The 18,193-nt window shown below is 36.4% G+C and overlaps 2 protein-coding genes across 9 annotated transcripts in view; both read left to right on the forward strand.

The window, feature by feature from the left end:
- The window catches only part of kaznb (kazrin, periplakin interacting protein b), a 137,683-nt gene extending 128,236 nt beyond the window's left edge, over positions 1-9,447 (forward strand). For 5 of the 8 annotated variants that reach the window (XM_052569257.1, XM_052569255.1, XM_052569258.1 and 2 more), the window contains 8 exons: positions 1,033-1,159; positions 5,332-5,531; positions 5,973-6,091; positions 6,184-6,415; positions 6,806-6,907; positions 7,157-7,323; positions 7,636-7,744; positions 7,864-9,447. In XM_052569257.1, the coding sequence (XP_052425217.1) occupies positions 1,033-1,159; positions 5,332-5,531; positions 5,973-6,091; positions 6,184-6,415; positions 6,806-6,907; positions 7,157-7,323; positions 7,636-7,744; positions 7,864-8,022 (1,215 nt within the window). In that variant the 3' untranslated portion in view covers positions 8,023-9,447. Of the gene's footprint in view, positions 1-1,032; positions 3,321-5,331; positions 5,532-5,972; positions 6,092-6,183; positions 6,416-6,805; positions 6,908-7,156; positions 7,324-7,635; positions 7,745-7,863 lie in introns of those variants that run through there. The other 3 variants (XM_052569262.1, XM_052569261.1, XR_008155926.1) reach the window with 2 other exon arrangements.
- A 1,728-nt stretch (positions 9,448-11,175) lies between these two features.
- On the forward strand, positions 11,176-17,885 carry tmem51b (transmembrane protein 51b). The gene is made up of 3 exons (XM_052569596.1): positions 11,176-11,424; positions 14,786-15,239; positions 16,142-17,885. The coding sequence occupies exons 2-3, from the start codon at positions 14,860-14,862 to the stop codon at positions 16,563-16,565; spliced, it is 804 nt and encodes a 267-aa protein (XP_052425556.1). The 5' UTR covers positions 11,176-11,424; positions 14,786-14,859; the 3' UTR covers positions 16,566-17,885.
- The last annotated feature ends 308 nt before the right edge of the window (positions 17,886-18,193 follow it).

Here is an 18,193-nt window from a genome sequence, read left to right on the forward strand (position 1 = left end):
ACCAAAAGAGAGAATTTGTGTCTGTGAGAACTAGCTGTGCTCCACAAGCCTGAACATTAGCCATGTTAATTAAGTATTAAATATGTTAATTTATTAAAAAATATATTTGGGTTTCATTTTAAGTACTTCAACTTATTTCAGTTAGTATCCAGAACAAAATTTCTGCTTATGTGTTTTAAGTTTAAAAATTTAAATCCAATGTTTATATTTTAATCAGCTCTATTTCAATTGGTTAAAACTATTTTAAATAACTATCATTTTTTTACCTTTAATTTGAGACTTTTTTAATGTTTTTTTGCACTAAAATGTTGTAATACAACGATCTTACATCATGAGGCACAAGGGGCTTTTCTATAGTCATTGCTAAAGGACAGGTTTTTTGGCACAACTGAGAGTGGATTGGTCAGATGTTGTGACCAATCATCATCAAGTACACACTTATCCGTTTTATAATAGTAAATATGGGCTCCTCATATGTGTTAGAAAAGAAAAACAAAAGTCCTATGCTGGTTTGCAGGTCGTGACTGGTCTTCCAGACTGGTTATTGTGGTCTTTTGACTGGTTTTAGAGGAATTCTGGGTATACTTTTCAACTTCTCAGGCTGGAAGACCATCTTAAATCAGCCAAGACCAGCGAAATAACTGGTGGCATCTTGTTAACAACCCTGGGCAGCTATAGAAACACCAAAATCTACAAAAGTGTTCAACAAAAAAGTCAACAATGAAATCTCACAACAATGGTATCCTAAATGTTACCAAACCAAAAATGTGACTGGAACAACTGTATGCAGCATGTTTTTAAATGATTGGGAGTGTAAAATCCCATAATCCCATAATCCAGATTGCAAATAAAGCATATTTGGAGTGTGTGGACCCCTGAAGCGGTGCTGATGATGGAGTGCAGATATTCCTGAGATTCTTGAGGAAACCACATAACTGACCTGCCCCCATATGTCCACCATTACTTTTCTATTCTCTCTTCTCCTTCCTCTCTTGCTGTCTCTGTTTCTGCCTTTTCTTGTTCTTGCCTCAGTCCATGGAGGACCTCGAGGACCAGAAGCGTAAGAAGAAGAAGGAGAAGATGAGTCTCGGCTCACTTTCTCGAGTGTTTGCCCGGGGAAAATCGCAACGCAAGTCCTTGGATCCGGGCCTGTTTGATGGTACTTCCACCCCTGATTACTATATAGAGGAGGATGCTGACTGGTGATAGTGCTATTGTGTGAGCGTCTAGATGTGTGTATGCGGAACGTAAGCCTGGATTTGTATGAGTTAACGTGTGTGTGCGGGTGTGTGTGTGTGTGTGTGAGCGTATGTAAGCATTTGTGTGTGCCTTCAAATGTATTCCCCATGAAAAATACAGGAAAGAGGAAGAACTGCTGCCTCCTTGAAATGTACATAACGACACTTTAAAACATCTATGTAAATGAAATATATATTTATATATGTATGCATATGTACATATGTTTACATTCATATAAATATATACATGGGATCATTTGCGTGTGAATATGTTTATGCTGTTATTATGCTTTATTTGTGGTAATATGTCTCTTTTTTTTATAAACTGGAAACTTGAATTACTGCTGAGCATTTGTAAATAGGAACTCTTGTGCACCTTGTGTTTGCTGATGTCTTCATGTGGAATGCTTATTTTTCATGACCGCTACTACCATGAACCCAAAGCTCCAGGCTTCATACACCATAGCATGAGGTCCATCTGAAATATTTAAAGATGCACTCAGTCATTTTTGCCCTAATCAGACACATTTAAAAAAAAAAAAAAGAGAGAGAGATGAGACAAAAATGTTTACATGACATGGTCACATGAGATGTGAGCCGTATAACAGCTATTTAGCTGTAAATGGAGCAGGTTACCGTAAAGGGGCCGGCTAATTTAGGAAATCTACTATACCTATTATCGAATGACATTTCTACATAACAGCCTGTAAACAATGTGTGATGCGGCATCCACGCCACTAGAGGGCTGCCAATGCAACATTACCAAAATAAAATTTGAGCGCACTTTTAATGTTTAAAGTTATAATCTACTCAGCTACATCCAGATATGATGGTTTTCTAAATATTTGCCTTAGCTATTCACCTCAGTAATCTAATCTCCGAGGCACATCTACATAAAGGTGGGGTCACATTGGCGAGATTTCGCGGGCAAAAAGAGTTCCGCTGGCCATCATCAATACTGGAGAGGTGAATGAAGTCACTGTCAAACCAAGCTTTGCTTTTGGTCAAAGTTTTAAATTTGCGTGACCAATTTTTACCCTCACGCAAAACCCCTGACAAACAGATTCCTATTGAAATGACTTAATCTCCCCCGCAAAATCACGTCAAGCAATGGTAAATGTGACCCCACTTTAACAGGTTTACTTTCACAGAGTTACATTCAGACTGATGCCAAACCAGGATAACAAATTTATTCTGTATTATGTCTTCTTGCAAGGCCACACCAAGGATTTTATAAATCTTGACAAATGTGAATTGAAAACCTCCCTAAATCTATACTGTATTGTCTGGAATGAAATAATATTTTGGTTCAATTATGATAACGGAGTAATTCAATTATAATTGGACTGAAATTACAGTATTTCTCAAACAGGCCTTGTTTGATTTATTTTTGTGTGGTCCAATGTGACTGCCCCTTTTTGCTAAAAGACATGTAGCATTATTTATTAGACTTTTTCCAATTTAAAAACCACATATTTTATAACATATAAGTAATTATGCTAGATTTTCAAGTGATACCGGGAAAGTTTGTTTCCATATACTGTAGATTATTTACACACAAATCTGGACTATAGCCTACATCAGTAAAGTGCCAAAGGGTTATAGTGCAGCTTGCAGTACATAAGAAAATACATAAGAATATTTTTTACCCCCTGCTTTCTCAAGTGTGCAAATAGCTTGTCTGTAAGAATTCATAATACATCCTGCTTCCATAACATTATTTTCCATTAATGTTAAACCCAATGATGTCATGACATATCACATTTTTCTTTCCGTTTCAAGCTTTCCTTTGCAACTTGGTGGCACTGATTTTTTTATTTTAAATTAAACTGAACTGAAGTTCAGTTCCATGTCATTTTAATGAGTTTGTGTTGTAAGGTTTGTAAAGTAGATTATGTCAGATATAAGATTAAGTCTATTAAAGAACTTTATTTAAAGAATAGAAAAGAGGTCCTTTCAATGAAACCAGACTATCTTTGAATTTACAGACTTGATGAGGAGGTTTTAACATTCTGAAGATTTAAAGAGAAAAAAAAAACTATTAAAATAAAACTTATTTTAAAATAAAAACACATAACCCAACATTCATGTGCCTTTCTTCTTGACCCTGTGTGTATGTTTGTGTGCGAGTTGTCATGTAATGGTAATCCTCTTAACCCTCTTGTTCAGGGGTTGCCATGGTTTGGGGTGACCCCGCTCTACTCTTCATTTGTAATTACCCGCCATTTGTGTTAACACGTGTCCTAACATTGTCTGACCTCAGTGGATGAGAATGCCCCAAACTCACTACATTCATAACTCATATGAATATGTCAACTGGAACGAGTCTATCATGTACACCCTTATCCAAAACATGAGCACGGTCATGTGCACCTCTACCCGAAACATCATCTCATGACCAACTGATGTTGATTTCATTTAGTATAAAGGTCTATTTAAAAATGCTACACATTTATTGAAGAGTATATAGTTATATATCATAAAAGGTATTATGTAAGTCTTCTTGATGAGGGTTTTCGTGAAGGACACTGGAGAGCATCGCTACAGTAAATTCAGAGCGATTGGGTTTTTCCTTCTCATTACTTGAAATGGAAACAGACTGCGATCTCCATTAAAATTCATTTTCCATAAAGCCAGCGGATGCTCTCAAGATGTCTTGAACAAGGTCAAGGCTCTGTCTTTGCTTAGACAAGTACCCATTTCCTCTAAAGATTTGAAACTGGTGTCCTCTGCCTCGATGCCCATCAGATAATGAGTTTTATAGAGGTCATTTTTTCAGCTAATTAAAATCTGATGAAGCCTTAAGAGAAAGATGAATAAGTCTGAACCCTCAGGGTGACTTCAATCTTGTTTTATACCTGCCAGGACACACTTGTAACGTTAGGAGAGCTATATTAGACACCAAATAATCTAAATAATTAGCTATACATCTAATTCATACAGATTCGACTGAAAGTCAAGTTGCGTCCATGCAACAGCATTAGCTGGTTTATTGCGCGCCACCTGCTGGTATAAACCTGAAATTACAGGAGTGGATTATGCAAATTTCACAAAATCCGGTCACTTAGGTGTGGCTTAATGGAATGTGTAAAATATAATAAATTACAATATGTGACACTGGACCCCAAAACAAGATTTATACATTATCTGAAAGCTGAATAAATGATATTTCCATTGATGTATGGTTTATTAGGATCGGACAATATTTGGTCGAAATACAACTATTTGAAAATCTGAATACTGAGAAAATCGCCTTTTAAGTTGTCCAGATGAATTCTTAGTTATGTATATTACTAATCAAAAATTAAGTTTTGATATATTTAAGGTAGGAAATTTACAAAATATCTTCATGAAACATAATCTTTACTTGGCATAAAAGAAAAATCAATTATTTTGACCCATACAATGTTTTTATTTGTTTTGTTTTTTTTTTTGGCTATGCTAAAAATATACCCCAGCGACTTAAGACGTTAAGGTCCAGGGTCACATATATTTCAGGTAACGTCTACACTAAAATGTATGTGTATGATTTTAAGCTTAACCACATAGTTTGCTAGTAAATCTAACTAATAATAACACAGAAATTGCAGTATTGTAAAACATACTTAATCTACTAAAATTGTACTTCCTGTTTTTACAGTGTAGCCAATGCACTATGCATCACAAAAAAGGACTGTGATATAAAACAATGCTGTAAAATGGTCTAATTGGAAGATTTTCATAAAAATCAAGCAAATTCAGTGTTAGCTTGACGCAGTAAGCGAGTGAGGCTCATGAGGTTTTGTTGTGAAAGTCTGAGGTAGTAAATGTGGAAGTGGTTTTGTTTCAATGGGTGTCTGGGTTATATGAGGATAGATAAGGCCTTATCACATCCGCTGGTTCTTGCTTGAAAGCAATGATTCATTTAAGGAGCATTTTAAAAGCTGGAAATAGTGAAATGAAACAGGAAGATATGGAGGTGGGTCCTTTTCCTGACAGCAATAAACAAGCTTTCATGTGCAGAATGGATAAGGCAATTTTGTTTTGCTCTCAACCCTTCTGAACCCCTTAAACTTGCCCCCACTCCTATTCCTGCCCCTCCTGACCAATCCAGACTCAGACAGCCTCTCCAGCCAGAACCATCCCAGCCTATCAGACGGCGAGGAGCAGCTGGAGCGGCTACAGCAGGCGGAGCTTACGCGCAGCAAGCCTATGTCTCTGTGGAAGGCGGTCACTGTGCAGGCCTGGCTGGAGGTTGTCATGGCAATGCCCATGTACATGCGCGCCTGTTCAGAGAATGTCAAGAGTGGAAAGGTAAATGCTGTTTTGTTTTTTTGCCAATTCTTACCTTGTTTATTGTGCCTTTAATTTCAGCCTTTTTTTTTTTAAAGCAAAGCACCACATGAAAAACATGCTAAATTGTCAGATTGGACAGAAGACAATAAAACATATTACCCAGTGTTCAGATTTCTCTTCTGTAAATGTATGCAAATCAGTGCCAATTTAATTAGATAATGCATAATTTGCATATTTAAACAACATTTTAGAAAATGTATAATACAAAACAATTGTCTTAATGATCTGTGATTATTCTTGTAGTGATTTACCTGTAGTGTCTAAACACAACTAACAAGCCATTTATAAACTTCTCCTTCATTAAGTGACATTCTAAGATAGCATTTTCAGTTCTGTGGCTGCTAATTAGTACAACAAATATTTACTCCCCGATGCTAACCTAGCTGCTTCTTGTTGCAGGTGTTGCTGGGGTTGACAGATGACGATCTGGAGCTGGGTTTGGGCATCAACAGCCCAATGCACCGCAGGAAGCTCCGTCTAGCTATTGAGGACTACAGAGAAGCAGAGAATGGACGGGGGTGAGCGGCCACACCTACACACAAGCACACAGGTGCCACACATTAGACTGACTGCATTGGCACTGATTTTGTGTTACATCTGTGTCCCTCAGACTTTCCAAAGCTGCTGATATGGATCATCACTGGGTGTCTAAGACCTGGCTGGGCGATGTGGGGCTTCCTCAATACTCACAGGTCTTCCACAACCAGTTGGTGGATGGCAGAGTACTGAACTCTATCACACGGAGAGACCTGGAGACCGTCTTTAACGTCACCAACAAGTTCCATGTTACCAGCATTCTGTCAGCCATTCAGCTTCTGCAAATGCTCAACTTTGACAAAGAGGCAATCATTTCTGTATTTACTGTCGCATTCACTTTGAAAATATAAAATGTTTTTGGTGATATTGTAAAGTATCATAACTTCTCTGTCTTGGTTTTAATACATCTGTTGACATCTGTTAAAATGTTTGTGTTTTCAGAGTCTCATTTGCATATAAAATTAGAATCAACCACCACTTTAGTAACAATGTAGTGTGGGTAATAGATTAGTCTCATGAGGATCAATCCAGTTTAATTGAAATGAGTTTTCCCACATAATATATATACATAAAAAAACTTCTGCAAATGCTCAACTTTGACAAAGAGGCAATCATTTCTGTATTTACTGTCGCATTCACTCTGAAAATATAAAATGTTTTTGGTGATATTTTAAAGTATCTTGACTTCTCTGCAGACTATACAGGCACGTCGTGCTCAGTGTGAAAATCGAGATCTGGATCCGGTGGTCTGGACCAGCCACCGTGTCATTAAATGGATCAGAGACATTGATCTTAAGGTAATACAAAATTCATAAAATGTCCACTACCATTCAAAATTTGGGGTCAGTAATATATTTATATGTTCCAAATAAATATTATTACAATTCAAAATGTCATTTATTCCTGAGATGGTTAAGGTTCTGAGTAATATAATAGTTCTCAATTCATATTTGGATATTTAAACTTATTTTAACAATGTACTGTATAATTGTATAAATATATCTGATAAAATGCCCAACCTGTTCAAATAATTGTCTTTTGTGCAGGAGTATGCTGACGGCCTTCAGAACAGTGGCATCCACGGTGCAGTGATGGTTCTAGATCCGACCTTCAGTGCAGACACCATGGCAAAGGCTCTAGACATCCCCAGCAATAAACACATGATCCATCGTCATCTATACGAGGAAATGAAAGTGCTTCTCAACCCCGCAAGGTGTGTGAAGCTTTATTTCAGTATAGTCATAAGGACTATTTTATAGTCTAGCAGCATATAACAATATAAATTGTTTGAAGGTAGATGGTTTCACTTTTGGGACACAATGTATGCGCTGTTAGTCACAAACAATATTTGCTTTTGAACATCACAGTTTTAAGTTTGGTCTTTTCATGCAAAACAAAGATGTTGAATTTTTGTGTAATAATAAAATATTAAATGATTTAATATTTGTTTTTATGCAAATGTGGATTTGTTAAAGTTGCTACAGGTTTGGTCGCATTTAAAAATGATTCGATGATTTCTGTACAGAACTAACCAGGCTCAGGACTACAGGAAAGAGGGGACTCCTACACATTCTCCTGTCTCAAACTGCCGCAAAACTGAGGAAGGATTTTCTCCCAGGCAAAAAGTTGGCAAGGTATCAGCTGTCTTGTAATTGGCACAAAACAAAATCAAGACAAACGTTGGACTTTGTGCACCTACCTCTTATTGTTAATGATCTGTAAAAGCATAAATAACCTTTCTGTCATTTCTCAGAGCCCTTTGAGATTCAATCCACTGGTCACTGTTGGGAGAGACTTGACTTTTCAAGGCGGCTGTGGATCACCACCCAGAGAAGATCGCATCAAGATCCTGCAGAGGACCAAGGGCAGTCCCATGCACGGTTACTCAAGCATAGAGATCACTAATGTCTGAGGGCAACGCTCTGTGTTTGCCTTGGATGAACTAGGAAGGATGAGCCTCCCCGAATCTCTAAATGGACCAAATAAGCTCAATTATTTGTAAAAGAGATTTGAGAATTGACCATTTGCACTTTAAAGAATTTTGTATTGGCAACAAATCACAAACAAGCACTTAATTAAAATTGTATAGACATGCTACATTAAAAAGCAAATGTTTTGTTACTAACACAATACATAGATGAACTTGTCCTGATTCCCGTAAATTCCAATCAGAACTGGAGGTATGCAGCTAAAATCAATACCACATGTTCAGATGTCTATTCCCTACATCAAAGTCATTACAACACTGTGCTTGTTTAAAGTTACGGGAAATGCTGGATGGAGAAATAACGCTGTGAATTTATCGTGAAAACACTTTGAATGCCACAGTAAAGTCTTGTCTTGGTTTTAATACATCTGTTGACATCTGCTAAAATGTTTGTGTTTTCAGAGTCTCATTTGCATATAAAATTAGAATCAACCACCACTTTAGTAGCAATGTAGTGTGGGTAATAGATTAGTCTCATGAGGATCACTCCAGTTTAATTGAAATGAGTTTTCCCGCATAATATATATATACATTAAAAAAAAAACTTTAGAGAAATGAACAAAAAACTACTTTTTTTCTCTTTTATTTGCTGTTTGTGATTTTTAACATCTCTGTCTTATCATGCATGCAGTTCAATTTGTTGAATGGAATATATTTGTATATAAATGCATTGTATAGTGACTATCAATCACAATAAGGAAATGAAAGTGCGATCTGGTTGGAAAGCCTTTAATCTTCTTTTTACAGAGTCAGAGAATTATTTTGTGTCATATGCAGTGTTCCTAGAAGAGTGTATGGAGAGGTAAAATGCAGTATACAATCTACAAGCCAGTACAGCACATGCACTGCACATTCTGCAGCTGTGGAATCCCACTTGGAGCTACGGGGCAAGGAGAGCAAAACAAGTTTAGCAGCTCAGCGTGAAACAGCATTGTCTTTTTATGAAAACAGCCTCTGTCATTGGGTTAACACAGATAAGATAACACAAATCGATTAATCACTTGTTTCATATAAATTTAACCAATCGTTATTTTCAGTTTTTGTTCAAGATCTGGTTAGGAATGGCAACTATGAATCAAAGATTTCCTGCTGGGTTTGACTCCGATTGTCTAGTGATAAACAGTTTGAAGTCAGTTGCACAGCATACCAGCGCTAGGAGATGCACAGCTCATGAATAAAGCAGTTATGGTGCATTTTTAAGGTGGGTTTTGCTATCACTAATCATTTTATATTACCGTATCTTGTGGCATTGGTGAAACTGTACTTTTGAGAAACATTTGTATATAGATTCATACCATGTGTCATTGGCACAATAATCTGTATAGAAAAATAAAGCTCTACATACATGTATTTGAGTGTTGCTGTGTGTCTGTTTATCAGGTTGGTTTTATATATTATACAAGGCTGTTCATAAGTTTGGGGTCAGTAAGAGTTTTAGAAATTACTTTATTGAAATGAATCAGCATATAAGATATATATATATATATTTTCTTTTAACAAGGATGCATTGACTTGATCAGGCATGACAGACAAAAACATCTGTATTACAGAAGATTTCAATCTAATCTTAAAGTTTCAAAGTTTCAACACAAAACATTAAGCAGCACACCACTGAAACAATGTGAAACCATTGATAAAATCATATTTGACACTGAAAACTGGAGCAATGGCTGATGAAAATTCAGCTTTGCCATCACATGAATAAATGACTTTAAATTACAGCGCACAAAGCAGTAATTTCAAATATTTTTTTTTTTACTCAAATGAGTGAGCCTCAGAGACTTCTTTCAAAAACAGTAAAATATCTCACTGATCACAAACTTTCAAATGATGCTATTTACACAGCTAAAACCAGAGGTGTAAAGTACTTGAGTAAATGTAACTAATTACTGTACTTAAGTATATTTTTGGGTACTTTGTAGTTGTACTGAGTACCAAAGATATTAGAAGCTTTTACTCTCTACTTCACTAAAAAAATTCTAATGAGTATCTGTACTCTTTACTCTACTACATTTGGAATGAGTGTTGCAGTTACACATTATATTTTGCATGGCACCTTTTCTGCAGCAGTTTACTGTATTTATGCTACAAAAGATGTGATATTGCCAACTACAGGGCACTGAAATTACTAGCTATATCTTGTGTATTTTGCCCTTACCCAGACTTGTCAACAAGGCTACTTTACGTGAATTTGAGTTTTTAGCCAATAGTTGTAAATCACAGGTGTTTTATAAATGAGATGAGGACATGACTACAGCTGCCAATGAGGCCGAAACCAACACATCCAGTGAGAACTTAACATTATTTTATTTATCCGTGGACTTTTATGTCACTTCCTTTCTCCCGTGGTGCTTGTAGTCAGTTTGTATCTTATCTTAGTTTGTTAGCCTCCTGTATACTGTACAGTATACAGGAGGCTAACAAACTAAGATAAGATACAAACTGCCTTAGTATTTCTTTAGTTCTTTGTGAGTTGTTGAATGTAATGGTTGTCTGTTTCCCTATCATTCTGTTCTTTGTTACCTGTGGTTTTTGCCTTATTGTTTGTTTTAGCTTTTCCATGAAATGTCTGCACGCAGATCATTGCCTCTGCCTGTTTTCCTTACCTTCTCCACACAACATTACAGTTTTTGACTGGCATTTCTCTTTGACTTGTGCACCTCTGAGCCTATATTTAGTATAAGTAAAATACTTAAGTACTGTTATAATCAGATACTCTAATATTCAAGCTGTTTTGGAATTGGTAACTTGTACTGTGTAATTTTCACTGTATCTGTACTTTTACTGAGGTATGGTTTTCAGGTACTCTTTAACCCTCTGGCTAAAACGCTGTTTCAAGTTTCAATTCAGGTTTGAATAGATTTTTTATTCTGAGAGGTAGGCTATCTCTTGAAAAAAAAAAAAAAACTTAAGATTGTTTCAAATGACTGTGTGAAATGTAGCCTATGTTTTAGAACCAAATTTTGAAGTATTTAGGAATTTTACCTGCAGACCTTAATTTAGTGATAAATCGAAACTGCTATTGTTGTATATTTTTAGGTATTTCCCAAGGAAACCCTTTACTTTTCCGGGTTGTTGGACCATGAACAGCTGTTATTTTTCTCCTCCAAATTCGACTTGCTTTAGGACCAAGCGTCGTACCCAACTCTTACAACTGAGGGATAGCACTCGACTTGATTTTGAGCAAAGTTCCTGTCTCTGTTTAAGCCCATACATTGTCGAAACAGACGGAGTGGGACTAAAGTTACCGTTTTTACTTTCTTAAACGAATGAAGGGATCCTGAGGACGCTCGTTTCGCCTGCGACTGGGAGCGACACCTGGCTCAGGTACTTTCATGACACTAGGTGCGAAGGGCGTTGAACCGCCGCGGAAATTAGCTTAGGCCGTGCTCTTTAGCTTCAACTTGTTTTTTTGTCAAATGTTTGTCCTTATTCGCCATCGTTGAGATGTTTGCCATCGCTCACAGAACACCGGAGAGTCTTCAGGGTGTCACCGTTACAAAGTTTCTTTTACCAGCCTATTCTTTCAAATAGTTAAAACAATATAGCCTATGAATGACAGTCAGAACCTTCCTCATGTTAATCGTGTCTGTAAGAGATGACATTCATACATAAATCATTTGTATTGTATGGCATTTTAGTGCATATTTGTTTGTAAAATTGTCCCTCAGTATTCACAACTGATGTCATATTTTTTCTTCTTTTTTTGAATGTAACTAATAGAATATTGTTGCGAGTTGCTACTTCTAGTTGTTTAATAATTTTGTGATTTTAAAACCCAATCTTTAAGCAGAATTAAGAAGGTCAATCTTTTTATCAGGATGTTTTGTACTGTAAACAATGACGCTGAAAAACTAGAAATACGATCTGCTAGGGTTGCCCCTATAAAGCTTTATCATGGTAACTTTATCATGGTAACTAGCGAATTCCCAAGGTTGCTACTTATTGTTCAAGCTGAATCATCATCATATATTATTATTCCATCTCTTCCAAACATTGAAAGAATTAGTGTATTTTTATTATTTTCTGGGGGGGCGGGGGATTCCACAGTAACAACAATTGTATGATACGTTGGTGGTACAGGCCTACAATGGTTAACGTCTGCTTGTATCTGTATTAAACCTGTCATTTTAAGTGTATAACGTTATGCATATAGTCAACTTATTTTACATGGAAACAAAACAATTTAATATAATTTAAACCTTAATGTAATCTGTAATGATAAGGTCATGGGGTGCATGTTTAGATGGGGCATCTAGTAACCTGAGTTCTTTGTCTGTTTACTTCAGGACAAGGAGCAAATGTTGCTCTTGTGTATTTGGACAGGCCTTCCTGGTCTTTTGTCATATTTCCCTATTTTATGTTTCTTTTGTTTTGACCAGAATTTAATGTTCTATGCTCTCATGGACTTCTTTGTAGACATGTCACATATCAAAATCTGCATGTCATTAATATATTCAATTCATTTAACATGAGAATTGTGAAAAAAAAAAAGTTGTTTTCTTACAGCATCTCTTTCGTGAGGATGAATTGTATTGATTTAAAAATAAAAAAATTGAACAAGGCTCCTCCTACTAGTCTTGAGAAACAAATCAGGCTTTTACAATTAGTGTGCACATATTGTAGTGCTTGTCATGTCTTGTCCCGTGAAAAACCTGTTTTGTTTGCACCCCTTAACATGTATGACTTTCTCAAATTAAACTCACTTTCTTTCTACACAGACAATTGTTCTCTTTCTTTATCTTTTTCCTATCTCTCCATTCCTCATTCCTCTCAAATTATGAATAACAGGATTCATTATTTCTTTTTTACTTTAAGCCGCTTGTTGGAAATTGAAATGTGAACATTATAAAACACATCTGCCCATTCACTCTACCCCTCAAACAAATGACACCCACGGGCAGGTGAGTCATCCTGAAAGGTCCCAGAAAGCCTGCATTTGTGGTTTCTTTTTTTAAGTGCTCTACCTGATCACGAAGTAAAACTTTTATATTTAAAAAAATAATAATAAAATTCACTCAAAACATCACCTTACGATAAACATTCATATCTACAGTCGCCTAACATTTGCACGTTCACAAAAACATTTAAAGACATATTTCCATGTTGTAACAGCCAAATATTTTTTAGAGAATATTTTGTATAAATACACAAACAATTCTGAGCACTTTACAAGGATAAAACAGGAAATTTGGTTTTGCTAATAGGTGAGCCTGTTTGCCCTGTTTTAATGTTAATTTAAAGTAGCTTTTACCAAAAATGACACCCCTTCTCCCCATTTCCATTCTGAGCGCAGTGAAGTGCCCACATTCACAAGTGAACAATGCTGTGTTGTTATGGAAACAGTTAGTGTACGCAGCAGCCTTACCTCTGTACACTGGAGCTTTTCACAAAATGTGAAATGTAGCCAGTGTCTTCATCATGGGTCCTAACCTGTTTTTATACAGACTATGGTCCTAACCTTTACCTTCAGGGACATTCGTCACAAGATTTTGTTGATGTTATGGAGAATGAATGAATGTGGGAAAGATTATAGAATATAGAGTTTGTAAATATTATCTTTAATGCACTTATTTTATCACATTAAAATGGTCCCTGTATTTAATAATGATGCGGTCATCTGAGGCGTTGGAACATAATTTATATTTTTGGCTGAAATTTCATATCTACGTTTCTCTTTTATCACATCCTGACAAAAACAAAGCTTTTTAGTGCTTATGCAACAAAATGAAGATCAATAAATGTTGACCATGTGTGTTATTGATGCCTTATCGGTGTGTTTTATTGTTTTTATGCACAGAATGATGGGAAATGTCTTGTTGCACAAGCTTTGTTGACTCATGATCCTGCTAAATGAGTTGCACTGTAATTTCTGCCAGGTTTTATGGTGGTTTATCACCACTTCCATTTATAGCGTAGTCATCATATGTCATTTTCAATATTGTTTTTATTGTACAAAACACTAAGAAAAATGATTGCTTTTTATAATTGTAATTTCGTTTAAAGGGGACATGAAATGGAGAATCAAGATATTTTTGAAATTTACTCCTATAACAGGCTACTCTACAATAAAAAACAATGTAAGTTTAAAAACTCCCCAGTTTCAAAAATAAATTATACTTCACTTTACCCACCTAAAACACCCAGATTTTAAATAAGAATTGTGACATGATGATTTCCCTTTCGACATGCCTCTTAACATCATTTTTGGTAAAAAAAAAAAAAAAAAAGTACAATCTTTATAAACTAACCCCAAGAAACAATTTATAATTCTGAGACTGCATTCCATGACCTGTGATCATCATTGTAATATGTGAGGGCTCATGTACAGATGAAAGGAGTAACTAAATAATTTGAGAAGTCCAACATATGTCACCAGAGAGAAATCTGTCTTTTCTTTGGAAGATTGACTTAAGAGTCTGACATCACAAACAGTACTGAATTTTTATTCAGAGTTTTACCAAGTTTTACAATGTCCTTAAATGGTAATCCTTTCCATGACATGCTAAATGCTTCTGTCTATAGTGGCATTGTGCCAAAAGGACTGTTATTTGCTGTCGAGTCTGTCTCGAGTGAGCTGAAACACAGAAACCCTTTTCTTCTGGTACTTGGGCCCTCTTCCCAGTCATTTTGCAGGAAGTATTTCCTCTTCATTGAGATGTTTTTTTTTTTTGCTTTTGTGTTACAGTGCTACTCATCGTCCACATTTGGACCACCCTTCCAGCGTGTTTTTGTGAGTAGTGAAGAGGAGCATTTACAGCTATGTGCTACAGTGGGCAGCCTCTGTGTACTGGAAACAGGCGTTCACCAACCAGTAGAGATGCCAATAGCTCAGGCTCCCAGTATGCTCTCTGTGCACTGGGGGTGGGCCTGGTGGCACTCGGGGTTGTCATGATCGTGTGGAGCATAGTTCCTTCTGAAACACAGTTGAACAATGCTACGAACACGAGCAACGCAAGTGGCAACACAGAGTTAAAGCAGACATCATCTGTTGCATTTGTGCTGGTTGGATCTGGTGTTGCCATGTTGCTCCTTGCTGTATGTCTCTGTCTGAGAAACAGGAAGCGAAGGAGACAACGGGAAACTTCAGGTGTACGCAGTGCTGGTTATGTGGATCGTGTCCATAGAGATCAGGATGAGGAGTGAGTGCTGCTCTATACTCATTAAATGTTCTTTGTTAACTTTAATTTCAAATAAAAAATCTATATTTTAAGCAGCAGTTCGATTGGTCTAACTCAATCTGACCTAATGACATCATTATCACATGGCACACCTGATTGGCTCTCTCCTGTATCAGTGGCCAATGTGCTGGCTGCTCAGCATTCAAATACATGTCTATGGCTTACTGTAGCAGTTGCAGCTTGGTTCATAAATCCTTCATCTTCCCCAGCTCCACCTGTATAGATCTGCTATGAGCTGATTCATGTACGCAATATGGGGGTTATTTCATGTGTTATATTCGCAGCTGCAATATTTCTTACATGCTAAGAGCAGTATGTTGTGGATGTATTGGCAGTAGCAAACCTCTGAACTTCTCAGTAAATTCTAATCAAGGAAAAAAAATCATACATTTTCTATTGTCTTCTTTTTAAAGAACTTCAAAAGTTGCGCTTGAACCATTTTGTGCGAAAAATGAAAAAAACCTGCTACTGCTTGTGCGCAGCTTGATACAGTACAGAGTTTATTAGCCCATCGCTGTTATGCATAATTTATCATAATAAGAGGATTTTAACATTTCATTTGCATAAGTTGATACACATTATTTATCCAAAGAGGATGGTGGTTTTACTGAGGGGAAGCTTTTTGTCACTTTCTTTCAATCGGGGGATCCCACACCCCCCCCCCCCCCCTCGAGCCCTGTATCTAATATAATATACACTCATACACAACACAATATTGATAAATTACATATATCTCTTAAGAATATATCATGATAATATTGTGCATCCCTAGTTTTGTTCAGATCCATCTAGATAAGGCATATTGACCAAATATTATGTTTACCTGTATGTAACTCATGTCATAATTTTTTTGTGTAAATTAGGTCAGCTGATGTACCAGCGACCAACTATGATGTTCCCACCTATGAGGAGGCGGTCACCAGTGGACAGTACCCTGTTCGGCAGAGCAACTTGCGTCAGAGTTACCAGCTGCCGTCATATGAGGATCTGATTGGTGCTGTTGAAAACGAAGGCCAGCAGCCTAGAGAAGGTAATGGCCAAGAGGCCCCTCAGCCAGCTCCTGGCCCCGGACCTCAGCCTGCAGCACCCGCCCGCAGCAGCAGCAGGGCCAGTCGGATCCTCAGACCTCTCCGAGTGCGCAGGATTAAGTCAGAGAAGCTCCACATGAAGGATATTCGTTTGAATATCCAAAATCCTGGACAGAGTGGGGTGGTGACCATCGAACCACTGACCCCACCACCACAGTATGAGGACAAGCCCCCTCAACTACCCACAGAAGCAGTGTAATGATTTCACTGGATTTTGTTGAGTGTTAGCATCTGTGGGTTGTTTGAAAAATGTTGACTCAACTGTGCAAAAGTATAAAGTTTTATTGAGAGCTATAAATGTGTCTCAAAATCTGCCAAATTATGAAATAGGATACGTTCATGTGTGCTGTCAGTTCTTGGACAAGACACTAAAACCTACTTGAATGTTTCTTTTAACAAACTTTTTTTATATTTGAAGAATGGATTATAGTTGTGTATCGTATTTTTTTATTTAAAATAGTTTGAGTAAGGAATCTAAATGCCACAACGCGTCTCTTGAGAGCATCAGCGAGATTTACTTCACAGTTTACTTCCAAAGAACTACATTGTACATTGCAAAAACGAAAACAAATTCTTATTAAAGAATAACATACAGCTCAAGAGTGATATCAAACTTTTGCCAAATGCTAATCACTGTTTTTGAAAATACATTTTTCATTAAAAAAATGTTTTCAAAAACAATTTTTTTTAAAAATGTTATTCACATTTTTTTTATGTTATTCTAAATACGAATGCCTCATTTTTCATCTCCATTTTTTTATTCTGAATATATAATACATTTGAACCAGATAGTGTGCAGTTGCAGCCATAAAATACAGGGATGCAAAATTAACTTATACAGTAGAAGATTTAATTCACACTAATTTACTTAACTAATTTATTCAGTGCCACTCCAATTAATCCAATTAATAATGTAATTAATATTTCATTGTGTTTGTTCTGTTTGCAATTAACTTTGTATTTCATTGCATTATAAGGGTGCAACAATAAAATGTATTCTTAAAACTTGTAGGAAAATTAATTTTAATGATATCTCAGAACAAATTCTGTCTTAATATAAAATTCTTATAAGTGATCTAAAAACATGGGTCTGGATCGCAAACAGAAATGCATCTTGGGGGACTTTGGTTTCTTGGGCAACTCAACACTTAATTTCTGAAGTGCAAATGAAAATTTGATGGATGGGCTAACTATTCTACATGCAGTTTGACTGGACAAACAAGTCATCTTGCTGCAGATGGACCATTTTCAATGACAAAAATGTTGTTAACATTCTTGTTAGCCAAGCTGAACATGGTGCTGTTGATGTCCTTTTGTATGTGAGCTAAATAGCCTTGAGTTTAATTGCCTTTTAATTCAGTTTATTTGATTAAGGTGTAAAATTTTGGAGAAGGGATGGGTTTTTTTTAGATTTACTTTTCACAAAGGAATTGATACAGGTGATAAGTAATATTTTAAAGCAGAAAAGCTCTGTACGTTATTTATTTCTTGTAGGACATAATAAAATTGTTTAAATCTGTGTTTTTGTTCATTTTTATGGTTTCCCAAGTTAAAAAATAATGTCTGCTGATTTGTAATGCCACCTAGTGGCTCAGAATCGTACAAACAACATTGAGTTAAAGTCAGTGATAAAAAATTTGATCGCACTTTTCCAGCCTAACATTTACCAGCTGTTGTTTGACGTACTGTACTGAATAATCATTTAGGCCTTTCAGTATGATGCTTCTCAATTGCCTTTGTGACTACGAAGAAGCCTACGACATGAAGGTGAGTCAATGATGAAAGTCATAGTGTAGTGTACTTTTAAAACAACAGAACACAATTAGT

Source organism: Carassius gibelio, chromosome B11, assembly GCF_023724105.1.
Source record: "Carassius gibelio isolate Cgi1373 ecotype wild population from Czech Republic chromosome B11, carGib1.2-hapl.c, whole genome shotgun sequence".
Lineage (NCBI taxonomy): Eukaryota > Metazoa > Chordata > Actinopteri > Cypriniformes > Cyprinidae > Carassius > Carassius gibelio.

Coding starts and splice junctions, on each gene's coding strand:
- tmem51b (XM_052569596.1), top strand. CDS start 14,860: ATGTGCTACAGTGGGCAGCCTCTGTGTACTGGAAACAGGCGTTCACCA. Junction 15,240..16,141: donor CATAGAGATCAGGATGAGGA/GTGAGTGCTGCT, acceptor TGTGTAAATTAG/GTCAGCTGATGTACCAGCGA.